This window comes from Botryllus schlosseri, chromosome 6, assembly GCF_051294905.1.
Source record: "Botryllus schlosseri isolate E-star chromosome 6, Bs_hap1, whole genome shotgun sequence".
In the NCBI taxonomy this organism is placed as follows: Eukaryota; Metazoa; Chordata; class Ascidiacea; order Stolidobranchia; family Styelidae; genus Botryllus; species Botryllus schlosseri.
Genome location: NC_137241.1, coordinates 13,461,821 through 13,477,198, shown reverse-complemented (window position 1 = coordinate 13,477,198; position 15,378 = coordinate 13,461,821). Strand labels below are relative to the sequence as shown.

General features: G+C 40.4%; 3 protein-coding genes across 3 annotated transcripts in view; 1 reads left to right on the top strand and 2 right to left on the bottom strand.

Moving 5' to 3' along the window:
- Positions 1 to 15,378, bottom strand: part of LOC145440319 (peptidyl-prolyl cis-trans isomerase-like 1) — a 120,912-nt gene that overhangs the window by 42,452 nt on the left and 63,082 nt on the right. The gene's annotated exons all lie outside the window — the stretch shown is intronic.
- The window catches only part of LOC145440296 (uncharacterized), a 118,178-nt gene that overhangs the window by 39,718 nt on the left and 63,082 nt on the right, over positions 1 to 15,378 (bottom strand). The gene's annotated exons all lie outside the window — the stretch shown is intronic.
- On the top strand, positions 10,640 to 15,168 carry LOC145441053 (cysteine-rich protein 1-like). The gene is made up of 4 exons (XM_080318833.1): positions 10,640 to 10,800; positions 11,497 to 11,591; positions 12,498 to 12,555; positions 14,935 to 15,168. The coding sequence occupies exons 1-4, from the start codon at positions 10,761 to 10,763 to the stop codon at positions 14,973 to 14,975; spliced, it is 234 nt and encodes a 77-aa protein (XP_080174959.1). The 5' UTR covers positions 10,640 to 10,760; the 3' UTR covers positions 14,976 to 15,168.

Below are 15,378 nucleotides of genomic sequence, written 5' to 3'. Positions count from 1 at the left end.
TCGGCCATTACATCAGTAAATTCGGCCCACCGAGAATATTGTATTAAAATGTATTACCAACCGTTAACATGAATTAATTACACAATTATACTATTATTAAGTGATTTGGATGTCAGGGTATGCGTGGATCGCGTAATCACGGGAGATAGCGCGGATATTCACGGGGACCGAATTTACCGACGGCCGAATTCACCGGTCAATTCACTGGTTACTCGGTCAATTCTGCCCTCGGAGAATTTTTTATAAAAATGTATTACCAACTATTAATGTGAATTAATTTCATAATTATATTATAATCAAGTGATTTGGAGAACAGGGTATGCGTATAAATATATCTATATGTATATATATATGCCGATGTTTACGGGGCCGAATTTACCGACAGCCGAATTCGATCGGTATATTCGGCCCTCGGAGAACATTGTGTGAAATTGTATTACGAACTAATAATGTGTATTATATTACCTAATTATAATATTATCTAACCTGAACCCTAACAATAATCCTAACCCTAATTCTAACCTAACCCTAACCCTAAACCTAATCCTAACCTAACCCTAATCCTAACCTAACCTAACCCTAACCTAATCCTAACCTTAACGCTAATCCTAACCCTAAACCTACTAATAACTAATAATGTGTATTATATTACATAATTATAATATTATCAAGTGATTTGGAGGTTAGGGGTTAGGTTTAGGGTTAGGATTAGCGTTAGGATTAGGGTTAGGTTAGGGTTAGGATTAGGGTTAGGTTAGGTTAGGATTAGGTTAGGGTTAGGTTAGGATTAGGTTAGGATTAGGGTTAGGTTAGGATTAGGGTTAGGGTTCAGGTTAGGTAATGGTATTGTAACTGTTATTGTTACTCTGGCCCTGGCCGAATTTACCGAGGGCCGAATTTACCGAGGGCCGAATTCACCAACGGCCAAAGTGACCGAGGGCCGAATTCGACGGGCCGAATTTACTTTGGGGCGAGTTTACTGGCAACCGCTGCTTTATATAGTGATAATTTTGATTGATTCATCCATTTTGTTTGATACATGGCTGTTCTGTGACTGCTTACTTCTTGTGAAAATTTAGTATCATTCTTCAGGAGTATTATGGTAGGAGGCCTAGTGGTCTTGGCCAAGTCACAGTAACACAATATAGGTTATTTTGTTGTTGGCATCAGCAATGCATCATGGCATGCCTGAGTTACTTATGTTTACCCTCTCTGTAAAGCAACTAATATTGCTTTCTCTGTTCTCGCAGTCTTTTTATCTTATTTTCCCTGCCTAGTTCCTACCACTTGCATTTATATTCAAAATATATACCGTACCTAAGATTATTGATTTGAGATGTAATATATATAAACCCTTGTAAGGCATTTGTTGATACTAATTTCTTGATTATAATGTTCATATCTGTTTTGCAGGCTATATTTATGTGAAATAGCACTAAAGCAATAGCAGGATTTTTTTCGGATCCTAATTTTGTTACTCAGCTGTCGGACTCCGAAATCCTATTTGACTGTTGGATCGGGACGGATACAGATTCCCCAAATCTGGAATCCGCACATCTCTGAATTCATCTCATCGTGCTTTCACTTCCTCTTTTGCTTTTGGCCTCTTTGGCGGACGGACTTGTAGTAGCCTAAAGTCTCTGCAGCTTTGTTGAATCGTGTGTGATCAAGTATAGACGGAGGTTTTTACAATGGCGAGCACGCTAAAACCGTTACTTCATTAATTTGGCTGCAATTCTCAAGATTCCTGGACAGTAACGGTATGCTGAAAGATTGGCAGAAATTCGATTACGCCCATTACGGCATTGGCTATCTGAACCGATTGAAGAAGCAGTTTTGCATCAATATGAGAAGTTTGAAGACTTGACTGGCTGCTTCACTTCATAATAACTGTTTCACTGGCGGAACTGATGTAAGCGCGCGTGGAAGAGATGGAGCTTGTGTCTCTCCCGGTCCGGTAATTCTCCCCGTGATGTGGCGCGGCGTTGTTAGGGTTTTAGTTTAGGGAATTTGTTCATTGATGTTAGTTTGGGGCTAGTGTTCTGCTAATGTGGTGCGGTCATGCCCGTGTTTGCGGTTTTGTTGATGATTTTTTAACTTTTTTATGGTATTTTGTGAGACTGCTGCTATAGGCACTTCTCAAGTTCGATCGGAATAGTGTAGCAGCGTGTTCTATACTGCTCCTTACGTCAGTTGTAGTATCATCGCATCGTGCTTTCACTTCCGCTTTTGCTACTGACCGCTTTGGCGGACGGACGTGTAATAAAGTATCTTCAGCATTGTTGAATCGTGCGTGATCATTCAGATTCATTATCAGGTGATAAAAAATGTGGTTGAAGGCGAGATCGATAAGTCAGGCTGTAGTCCTGCAATCTTGATCTGACGATGGTATTGATTCAGTATAAATTGTGTGTATTTTGTGGTCATGTTCGATAACTGTCGGAGCTGTGCAGATTTTCATAATTTATAAAAAATTACTGATTTCGAAAAACCTGGAAATTGAATTTAATTACACTGAAATTCCGGACATTTACGGACGTATGTAGCAACCCAAACATTAATAAATTTCCGTTGCATGACCAATCAGCTAAGCAGAACTCGTCAACTTACGCGTACGTCATCTGACGCCATGTGTTCGGACTGCCGTTCCAAGTCATATGGGGCTCGTTCCGCAGCATTTGTAATATATCACGGGTTTACCAAAACAACGTTACGACAGCTTTTGTATATTTGTTGACGACGACGCAGTATATGATCTCGCGCGAAAATACATCTTCCACCTCCCAAAACCCTCCTTATAAAGTGATGTATCGTATATCACTTTATAGGAGGGTTTTGGGAGGTGGAAGATCTATTTTCGGAGGTGGGAAGACGTACTTCACCTTCTTCAGAGGTGTATAGCATGTTCCTACCTCTCGTGAAAGGAGGAATTATCGTTTCCACCTCGAATTTAGCCAAAAACCCACCTTTATTTTTTACAGTGCTCGAAGGGGACTCAAAAGTATTTGGTGAAACCAACATAAATTATAGAGTATTTTCGTGAGATCTGATTACCCTGAACATTTTTTTCGGGCTTCGCGATTTAAATGTCTCTTGATAGCTTAATTTAGAAATGCATACATCTCACCCTCATGAAAAAAGTATGCATAATTTACAGGAATAAGCTTTTCGGTGCCGGTCATTATACCAAGCCACGACATACCAAAAGACAAATGCAATTTCGGCCAACATACCAGATGATATAATTATGAATTATGTGCCCTCAGCTCCACTGGTAAATCTGACTATCGGGGGCTTAGAGAGGCTTAAAAATGAATAGTAATATAATGCAATTAATAATATTATTGACAATAATTCAGTCATCAAATTGAGAATTGACCACCTTATTGGGGCCCAAGACTAACGTTCGGAGTGCGGGACGAATTGTTGTTTTGGTCCTTATTCTAGCTACAACCCACGCTATCATGGCATATAAGCCAATGGCGATGGCAGCAGGTAAAGAATTGCGAAATAACGATTGGCGCCCGTTTAAGGTGTAGAGTCATATGAGAATAAGATAAAGTGACCATAAAATTCTGCCTTATACTTAATGCGGATACTGCACGCTGCCGTTACGGTTCGGTTCGGTTATGATATACATCAGCAGCTGTTGATTTTTAATGCTTCGTTGTGGAAATTGTAATGTTTTATTTGGCGAGTACAAAATTTCAAATCTTTGCTCGGTGTACGTACGTACTAGGGATGGTGTGAGCCTCTGAAAGGCTCAGGTTCGTGTGAGCGTGAACCTTTTTGAAAGGTACTGTGTGAACAGTCTGAACACGAACGTGAACCTCATGACGTCACGTGACGTCGTATTTCTAATTCCAACCCTACATTTTAGTGAAGTTATAGCCTATATTAATGTACAACACCATACCAATAACGATTACTCCGGCAACATAATGTCACTGTGCTAAAGTACAAATTGACGTTTTAAACGTCGGTAGATGTTTCAACTGGGGCAATCAAATGGTATAATATTCCCATAAAATCAATATCTTCCGTCGCTTTGCCAACAATTTCGACGAGGACTTGCAAGGGAATATAAGCTTACGCGTTAACGGTCCAGGCCAGCCCGACAATGTATTCGGCGTCTGAGTATTGTGACGTTAATATTGAGCAGAGTGTAAAACGGGATTATATACTTGCTACCGATATCACCCCATTAACAAATTATACAGCAGTAGCCAACACCCCAATCCCACGGATTTTGTTTTTATGGTACAAGAAACATATGAAGTCAAGATTGACCACGTACACCTGCTAGATTTTTTACATTAGACAACGATATCAATTCCTTTGATTGGTCGAATAAGCATAATTCTCTGGCTACATGTAGTGCAGGGGTGGCAAACCTTTTCAGCCAAAGGGCCACATTTGATTGACGAACTATTGTGCGGGCCACTAGCCGCGCCATGCGCGAAAATTTTTCGAAGTTCATGGGTCAATAATGTTGTCACTTGACTATATTGTAGGCCTGTTGTATATTGCTGGGCTCAGTTAGCAAGGATTGGACTATTTGGCACCTGGACATATCGATATCGAAAGCTTCGACCAACATGCGTCAATCATTTTGCGCCTAGGTTTCATAGTCGACGGTCCTTCCTGCGAGCGCGAACGCAAGGTCGCATATATTGAACGACACTTTGTCTCGTAATCGCGAATATAGTTAGACTCAATCTGATACATTCGGTGTTCTTTCATTTTCAGAAAGCGGGTAACAATATTAAAAGCAAGAAATCGAGTGACAGCATGTTGAGCGAAGCGTATAGAAAATTTTTACTTTTGATAAATCCATCGCAAATTATTCTGCTTTATTGTTGTGAACGAAGATCTACCAAAATGTGACTGGCTCAGGGATCTGCCAATGCGTCGGAACTGATATTTTAGTCATCACAGCTCAAGTGTTGCGGCCAGACTAATCAAATTTTGGCGCTTCTTCGATATACGCCCCAGATCGAAACAGTGCTCCCCATGACACCAACAAATGTTTTACATGAACACAATAAAATTTATAAACGACAAAATAAATTGTTTTTTGCCTTTGTTGTGGAAGGGGGATATTATGGTTGGAGAAGAGGGGATATTAGGACTGGGGAGGGAGGATTTTAGGGTTGAGTAGAGGGGGATATTAGAGTTGGAGAGGGGGGATATTAGGGTTGGGAAAGGGGGATATTAGGGTTGGAGAGGGGGGATATTAGGGTTAGGGGATGGGTTTAGGGTTAGAGCTGTGTTAGGGTTAGGAAATGGGGATATTAGGGTTGGAGGAGAGGGGGATATTAGGGTTGGGGAGGGGAGATATTAGGGTTAGGGGATGGGTTTAGAGTTAGGGTTAGAGCTGGTTTAGGGAATGGGGATATTAGGGTTGGAGGAGAGGGGGATATTAGGGTCAGGGGATGGGTTTAGGGTTAGAGCTGGGTTGGCGTTAGAGCTGTGTTAGGGTAACCCAAGAATAGGTTTGGAGTGCGGGACACGATATTCCACACTCTCCCGACCATAATATCCCTAATCTTCGGATACCCTAACACCAACTTTGACCCTAACCCACCTCCAACCCTAATATCCCCTTCCCCAGCTTCAATCCTGGAATACCCTAACACAACCCTAATATCCACCTACCCCCAACCATAATCTCCCCCAACCCTGATATCCCTAACCCCAACTTTGACCACATCCAACCCTAACATCCGTCTCTCCACAGGCAAAAAACAATTTATTTTGACGTTTATAAAATTTGATCGTGTTCATGAGAAACACTTGCCGGTTACATGTGAAACACTGTTTCGATCTGGGGCGTATATCGAAGAAGCGCCCAAATTTTTGGTTGGCCTCGCAAGTTCACATTCTGTGCAATCCATTTTTTGATAATATCAATAACTTCGGAGATTACCTCGCGGGCCACTCACAACCAGACATGGGGTGATTACTTCATGAATGTAATCGATTGCGATTACGATTACTTCGGAATCACGCGATTACGATTACGATTACGATTACAGCAAAATCAGGAAGTAGTCGATTACGATTACGATTACATTGGAAAAGTAATCACGATTACTCACGATTACATTTATTTTGCATCTTAGTAGTTATATTGGAAGACAATACAGGGATTGCGCTGAAAAGGCCTAATGAGATAACATATTTCTTTGAAACAGATGCGATATTTCCTTGTTACGTCATAACGTACATATTTCCTACTTTATAAACGACGATTTATCGCACCCAATGATTTGCATTCTTGCCAGGTCCATAACTGCTGCACCCCAAATTCCCCAATAGGGTGGGGACTCAAAGTATTTCGTGAACCAACATAAATTATAGAGTATTCTTGACAGATTTCTTTAACTTGAAAATTCTCTTTGAGCTTTGCCATTTAAATGTCTCTAGATAGCTTGGTTTCGAAAGGCAAATGTCTCCCCTCAAGAAATAAAGGATGCATAACTCATAGTAATAGGCATTTTGGTGCCAGTCAATACCGCGCCTCGAAACACCAAAAGACATATGCAGTTTCGGCCAACATGCGACTCTACGAAGTGTGCTATCAAAGAAAGACGTTGGCCGAAATTTGGGGTATGTGTCCATTGTCAATAGCCGCGCTGGGTGGGCTAGACTAACAGTCCGGTCCTTCCAATCTGAGCCCACGATGCAAATGCCACGCAGGCACCCACAGAGCATTAGACATGACAATTTGTGTGTGCGTCTCACGGAAGTTTTTCTTTTAGTCTGCTAAGTTTGGGCCACTACAATATCTTTTGACTATATAACAGACCGGAGGTCACGAATTAACAACATGCACTACAGTAATTATTGCAAGATACCAGATGTTATAATTATGGATTACGCGCCCCCTGCTCTTCAGGCAAGTCTGACCATCGGGGGCTGAAATAGGATTAAAAATGCAATATAATGAAATTACCAATGGTATTGACGAAATTAAATCTTCAAGTTAAAAATTAACTACCCTTTGGGGCCCAAGACCAGCGTTTGGAGTGGAGGACCATTTTGCTGTTTTGATCCTGATTCTAGCTACAACCCACGCTAACATGGTATATAAGCCGATGGCTATGGCGGCAGGTCCAAATCTTCAGTAAAGAATCGTGAAATAGCAATTGACGCCCGTTTTGAGTAGAATAATATGAGAATAAGAGAAGGTGAAAATAAAATTCTGCCTTCAACTTAATACAGATAATGTAATGCAAGCTGCCATTACGAGAAACGGCAAAAACGGCGCGGTTATGAGATATATATATCAGCAGCTGTTGATTTTTAATGCTTCGTTGTGGAAACCGTAATATTTTATTTGACGAGTACAAAATTTCAAACCTTTGTCTGGTGTACGTTCGTACCAGCACATAGGCCTACTGCTCGCCAAGCAGCAAAGGTCAAATTGCGTTTAACTAAGCATAACCAAACATCAATATAAATGTTGCTATTGTAAACTAGGCAGAGAGGTGATTGATTATCCTGCAGCGAGGTAATGGCGTCTGAAATGTATTGATAACCCGATATACAGAACGGTGGGTGTTTTACAATCACACTAATGTACATCGAATATCTATTTACTATCAGTGTGGAATGTGGATACTTCTTACGCAAAGACTAGCAAAGCTAATAGGCTACTTCTGACGTAATAATGAGCGATGGCATTTGAAAATCAGACGTTTGTGACTCAATAACTGGTATATTATCTCTTGCTTGTTAACGAATGTTCAGTTTATGTCACAGTCGTCGTACAAATAAAAAGTAATCGTTCTTTCACAAAGAAATCGATTAAATATGCGAAGTAGTCGATTACGATTACGATTACATCGGAATTTTTTCGAATGTAATCGATTGCGATTACGATTACTTGAAAATGCTGTAATCGTCGTAATCGATTACGATTACTAATCGCGATTACCCCATGTCTGATCAGAAGTGCATAAGTACGACACACGCGCATCTACGTCGTCCAACTATCATATGGTTGACAAAAAAGATCATCGCTCTATCAAATATTCCGGACCTGAAGTGTGGAACAGTATCTCGCCAGCTATAGGACAGTCGTCGAGCATGTCCACATTCAAGTCGAAATACAAGCAATTTCTGCTGAATGAATACTAGTCTGCCCTCACAATTTACCATACCACGACCTGACATATCGATCTCGCCTTCCGTCACTTGCCACCTCATTTTATCGCTTTCCACTTAATATTATATTATATTATATTATATTATATTATATTATATTATATTTTATTATATTATATTATCTTTACTTCATTGTGCAATTGTGCATGCCTCCTCTTCACGCCTAGGCCCAGGTGGGTGTCTGATCTTAAGACTACTCATAGTTGTTTCAGCATCTGCCTATCATTCATTGTATGGCAGTCTTGTGATGTTTTGAAGTGAGGAAATTTTATGAATAAACCGGAACTTGATTATGGCTGACGGCTTGTTCGAAACCTGGCAGCTTTTGTAGCTACGCGCTGAAGCATTGTATTCGACTCTCGGACTCCACCTTGTGGGTCAGCTTGAACGCAATCCGCAATTGGATGATTTTCTGGAGAAAAAGTTTGATTTTTCGCTCAGCGTGGTATATGGCGGTGATCGAGGACAAAATTGATATAGGGCTACACACAGCTTACTTTTAAACTGAGACTACCTGGTCTCAAGTCTCGGGAAGGTCACAATATGAATTTGAAAATAGTTCTTTAATTTCCTGAATATTGACGCCCCCTCCAAAGGGTTAAGGCGAGGTCGTCCATATCTATTGCTATACATTGATATAGATCAGAGTGATAAACCAGTTTCTATACTTGCGACCGATATTACCATAAAAGCAATTTATACAGTAGCCAACACCACAATCGGACGGATTTGGTATGATACAATAAAAATAGATAGATCCAGTACGCTTGAGAGAGAAGAGAGAGAATCTTCATTCGTGTACATTACACATCAACATTACACTACAAAAATGTAACAGATAGATTTTTACATTAGAAAACGAGGCATTCTTTATATCAATTTCGTTTATGTAAATAATTGATTGGTTGATTTGCTGACTATTACCTATTTCATTCTTGCTTTTGTATGATTGTGGGCGAAGCTTACAGCAGAGAATCACTAACTGTTCACAAACTGAAAGCTGAATATTTCGAACAAAATTTAAAGAAAATAATTTTTGAAATTGGCAAGGTGCATGTTCTGTTTAGTGCAGAATTCATTTTCATGCTGTCATGCGCAGAGTGGTACGAAGTTGAAATGCAAGAATTTGAACCAAAGACGTTGCAATGACAAGAAAAATTGTATTAAATGAAAAAGGTTCACATGGGGCAGAACTCCGCGCAGAACATACCAGGGTTCGTTTGTGAATGCGAGCCTCCAAAATTCTGAGGTTCTTGAACCTAACGCGAGCGTGAACCTGAGCACATTCATACCATCCCTAGTGTGCCTTTATAGTGTGCATTTGATTTTATCTTCGCTTATTGTCACATATACGTTAAAATCGCTGTTGCAGAAAACTGCTACATTGCCAGAAATTCATCTCTCTTCTATATCCTTTATCGTGCCGGTTGCTCTTGATAAGACGCACAATAAATATGAATTTACTGTTAAAAGCCGTGTTCAAGTTTTGTACCAGCAATCAGTTATTGAAGTTGCTCGTGTATACCCCCGAAAATTCGCATATCCCTAAATACCTCAGTTTGAGAACCCCTATGTATTATTCAATTGCGTATATTGAAGTTATGTGCCTTCACGATTCGATCTCTTCTAATCTCTTTTTTCCCATTAATTAGCGATGTCTTTATCCAAATTCGATCATAAGCCTTCACGAAGATGAAAATGCGTGGAATAAAGCACCATTCTAGCATCAGCCATACCCGAAACACGATTATGGCCATGACGAAGTGATGAAATTTGCCATCGTAAATACTATTATTCTCACAATGGATAAACTTTCAATTTGGACTACCCCGGTTTCTACTGATTGGAAATGAGCCAAATTTGGCATGCAACGATTCTTAGGCAATCCAATAATTTAATTCGCGAATTCGTGAAATCTGAAGTTTTAATTGAAACCCTCGAATCTGCTGTGTGCTACCATCAGAAATGACTGCAGACCAACACAATACGACACAAAATAATCATTATCAGCAATAATCACAAAATCACTCTGCCAGCCAGTCAGAATCCGATCAGGTTTCAACCAAACAGGAACCTTGGTTCGTGATTGCAAGCCCATGTCATCAATTCCCCGCCCACTTTGAAACGCCTTGGGCGAAATGTTATCGACTTTCCTGGGAGCTATTTGCAGACTCTTTGATGTTTTTTCTATCAATAATCTACAGAAATAGTGGAATTTTTGAAATTTTCAGAATTTTGGATAACCCTAATAAACATACATGTACGGGGTACGCGTAATGCGTAATGCGTATGCACTGTGTATGGTGTAAACATATAGTACCACTACCAATGATAGAAAACGCAATAACGCAATAGGCTGGTACACTATCTTTGTATTTACGACGCGTGCTTTTACCAGAAATGTGCAACATACGAGAGAAACCTTTTTCTAAGGCTATCATTTTTTCTCGAAGCTTCATATGCTGTCGCTTCATTTGTTGAAATTTGACACACATCAGCGACGCCCTCACTTGAGGATTCAGTTGTGCTACCGCTTACAGAGACTTTCAGCTTTTGGTGATTGTATAACGCAGTCGACGAACGACAAGATGCCGAAGTGTCCCAGTTGCCAAAAGGAGGTGTATTTCGGTGAGTATTATTAGCACGGTAAATACGTGACCTGTGATGCTATCAAATTCTGACAAGTTCTAAACTCAACCATTCGTTAAGAGTTGTGCTTTGACAAGCATGGTAGGCCTACTCTAGATAGAATAAGTTGGGTTACCATCACATCAAGCGTCGCGAGAATAGTTTCAAATGCGTCGATTCCTTTCGCATACGCGCCGCACCCTTTAAATGAGAGAGGTACGGCGTCTATTTCGAAAATAATTATACATTTGAAATTCTTTCATCGACAAAATGACAGTGCGTTTGTCCAAACAACACGCCTTAACAGTCGCGAAGTCGCTTTGTAATTTCACGTCAAAATCGTTGGGTATATGTATACTTTGAATCTATATAATTTGCCGTATACAATAGCGGTGGTGGCGTGGCATTTCTATTCATCGCCGTAATTTTCACTGCTAGCTGAAGTAAGCTATTTACGAAATCCGCAAACAGTTGTTTAGTGTGGCTGCTTGCATGATGTTATAGTCATACTCTGCGTCAATAGAACTGCTAATTCATCGGTAGTTCTCTGGCAGGTTTGTTTACGTTCAAATGTGACCTAAGCGCCGTGTCATTCTGTCATTAATCATGTCGAACTAGCCAAACATTGCCTACATTTGGCAGTCCGCCAATATCTGGAAACAGTCTTAATGTTGACGAAGTGCATCAATTTTACAGCGGAGAAAGTAACCTCACTGGGGAAAGATTGGCACAGACCATGCTTACGGTGTGCTAGATGCAAAAAAACTCTAAATTCCGGTGGTCACGCCGAGGTATGTATGAATGAATATTGAATAATGAGTCAGATATTCAAGTGAATACATACGTCATTCACACACGCATGTTCGTCATGCGGTCCCTGCATAGACACTCCCGAAACTTTTATGCTTGTGATCCTTTCTGATGTTAGAATGATCATAGTGTCGTTCACGTTGAAAACAATGAAAAGCACAGAATAAGTTTAGCAACATGGGTGTACTGCTTGATGTATTCAGTAAATTAACTTCCTTCCGCCGCGGCGTAGTCATAAGACGTCACAACTCGAATTGACGAAACAAAAAGTAGCGGCTGCATTTGTTATCCAGTTGAGTGGAGTGACTGACTGACTTAAATATATTCTTACTGAATCGAGCACAATGTATTAAAATATATGTCTCACCCCTATGCGCCATCATATACTGCGTGATTAGCGGCAGAGGACTAAGCTATCAAAAGGTTAAGGTGAATACAACGAGACTATGACTATGGCGTTATGTTTACTTCAGTGGCAGTCTGCGGCTATGAAACGCTCATCCGGAAAGTGCTCATGACTGCTTTCATTGGAATGCTGCTGATGTGGGTCTTAGGTCTATATACGTGAAAAGCAAAGGCCCAATACAAAATCTGTTTTGGGCGATTGCGCTAATTGTTACGATTACAATAGTATATCTATTATGTTTGCAGTATTCCGCTGGAAGCCCTGTATTGGTAATTTTCATTATTATATTTATTGCAGTACCATCTATCACACTGTACTGGTCGATTTCGTTTCTATCATTCAAACAGGATTTGACAACTATAAAATTTTGGATATTCGCGGTTAGATTAGAACTAGAAAAGCGCGTGACTGTCCGTTAGTGGTTAGGGCTGTCCATCAAAAGTCATTTGAAATACTAAAATTTCTGAATAATTCGTTACAGCATGAAGGTAAACCGTACTGCCACATGCCGTGCTACAGTGCTTTGTTTGGACCCAAAGGTAAGTCAATTTTGGCATATTGTCACAATTCGTCATACCCACATAGTCTGCTTGTCAAGATACGTAACAAGGCAGCTAATGCTGCCAGAATCTGTTCGGCATCAACCAATAGTCTTCCGCTGTGCCACCATATCTATGAAGTATTGATAAGCTCTCAACGTTATCGATGAAACTTGACGAGTACCACCCGTAAAACACCAAACCAGTCGCGCATTCTATAGCATGCTGAATTGTGGATGACGACTCGGAATAGCCAATCTGACTGCGTTATCGAACGTCTCGACAAACTAGGTTTCAGTATTGATTAAGGGAACACTTCATCGCTGACAACTAATGGCTTCAGTCACATTCCTATACCGTATCAGCGTATCACTGCGCAGCAGAAGTTGGGTTATCTCCCACTACTTAGCCTTTATTCAGCACTCAGTGTATCTGTGCATGGCCGATTTATACTATAGCAAGTCCGTTATGATGTAAAATCTATAAATAATTTTATTGTTTACCTAATACTTATGTAACTGGTTGCCTATTTTATCTTATACATAGCAAAATATGCTGTTTTGTATGTATATATATTCATATGCACCAATATATTGCTATCGTTGTCAGGTATCATGAATCTCCTCGCCGTAAATGTGAGGTAGACCTATTCAAAAGCGGGATATGCGCTGTTAATTAGAACTCAACTCGTCCTCGACGACAGCTTCGTCTTCGTCGGCCTGGTGCATAACTTAGGGAAGTCGGCATTCCGGGATCTGAGCCGGAAAGATGCTCTTTTTTCAGTAAACCAACCACAAACTCGGGAAAAATTTACCATTTTTTTCGGATTTTACTCCAGTATTGTAAGTCTGAAAATTTTGAAAAGTGTCCTCTTTTCAGTTCCTCAAAATATGGTAACCCCTAGCATAACTGGTTAAAACCGAAATGTACAATGTACAAATAAAAGTGTACAGACACACATTTCCCTACTTTCTACTACCTCGAGATATGACAAGCACTTCCTTTACAACAGAGGTCTCAAACACGCGGCCCGCGGGCCGCATGCGGCCCGCCAGATCATTTTGTGCGGCCCGCGTCGGCATTTTGGATTTTTAAGAATTCGACGATATTTACCTGCCTCATATCTTTTTTTAGATTTGAGAATTTGAAATTCGCTCTAAAACTACTCCAAAATCCGGAAACTTTACTATCACATCTCTTTCAAAATTTACCATGCGATGGAAGATCAGCTATATACGTCACATCACCTGTTTATGATGATATGACTTCACCCTTTGATAACTGGTGACTGACAATTGTGATTTATGCTTGGGCGCGACGTTTTGTAGAATTACTCAAACTCGTACTGAATCGGTGATGAAATAATAAACTCGCGTTGAGTCGGGTAAAACGTTACAATCATAGAAGGACGTGTGATTCGGAAAGCTGTGACTTGGTACAACGACAGACGCAACGAACTACCAAAATGTTACAGTAAATGAGCTGAACAAACTGAAATAGTAATATATCAAAAGGCCGTAGTTTGCGTTGCGGAGCGTATTTAATTATCTAAGTAGATCGGTATGGCAACCTTTGGCATTCTGTTCCGACCTTAATGTGAAGTTAGTTATTTCATGCGTAATATTGAGTCTCTTTAACCAAGTTATTATTGCCTATTGAAGGTGGCGAGTAAAAAGTAGCAGTGTTACGCTCCATTGCTGTAGCACCAATGGATTCGCCGGCGACTAGGAATTTATATTGCTATGGCACATTAATCAGTCGGCAGTTGTTATTGATCTGTAAATCTAACGCTGATTTAATTTTACTTTGGTAATGGCATGGTCAGTAGCCAAGTTATCAGGAGTATGCCCGCAACCCAGATTAGGACGTATTGCTCCAATGCTCCGATCAGGTCAATATTTGTTAGACTTTAATACAATCTACCAATAATTGCGGCACGTCAAATGTCCGCTAGCTGCCAAATTATAACGTAACAGCTTTTACGATGTCATGAGATACACTTGTACTTTCGCATGGTGTCTATAACTACATATTTTGACAGAATATGCCAAGTACAACAACAATTTTATTCAAACATTTGAAAATCTTGATATTTTGCGTACCAGGCGTGAATTAACGAAAGTAAATCACATTTCGCGTTATGCGAGCGGTATGCCAATCTGCAAGGTCCCGCAAAATAAGGCCTATACTTGGAAATACATTGAAAACCCCTATTATTGTTGCTGTGGCCCGCGGCACCATCAAGAACTAGAAATTGGCCCGCGACCACGTTTGAGTTTGAGACCTCTGCTTTACAACATAGGCTTTAAATTGCAATCGTGGGTAGATATATCGCTTTAATACTAATAGTTCACGTATTCTTCTCTTGTATATCCACAGGATTCGGACATGGCGGTGCCGAGAGTCACAAGTTCAACTGAGGTTGTGAATCGTCGTTCGTGATTTTCATTCGCCGTGCATCTTTGGTGTCGCATATATTCTTGACTCATCAAAAGTGGATTGTTTGTCGTCTTGTACTTTTTCATATTTGTGAAACGTGCGTTACACTGCATCTTATTACCGTCTAACAATGTCTTCTGATGCGTATCAAATAGAAATACCTCAGGCGGGTTATATCTGCAAAAATTCCGAAACAGGCCTACCGAAGAAGAACGGCGCAACACCGCGAATACAACAGTGACACCACAATGTGAATTTCCGCGAGTGGAGATCACCCACGGCAAGTGTTCCCATTCATTGAAATAGCTTCCATATGTCTACACCGAGGATCCCCATTAACTTGAGAATCATGGAGTTGCGTAAAAGTTCAGTAGTGAATTTCCA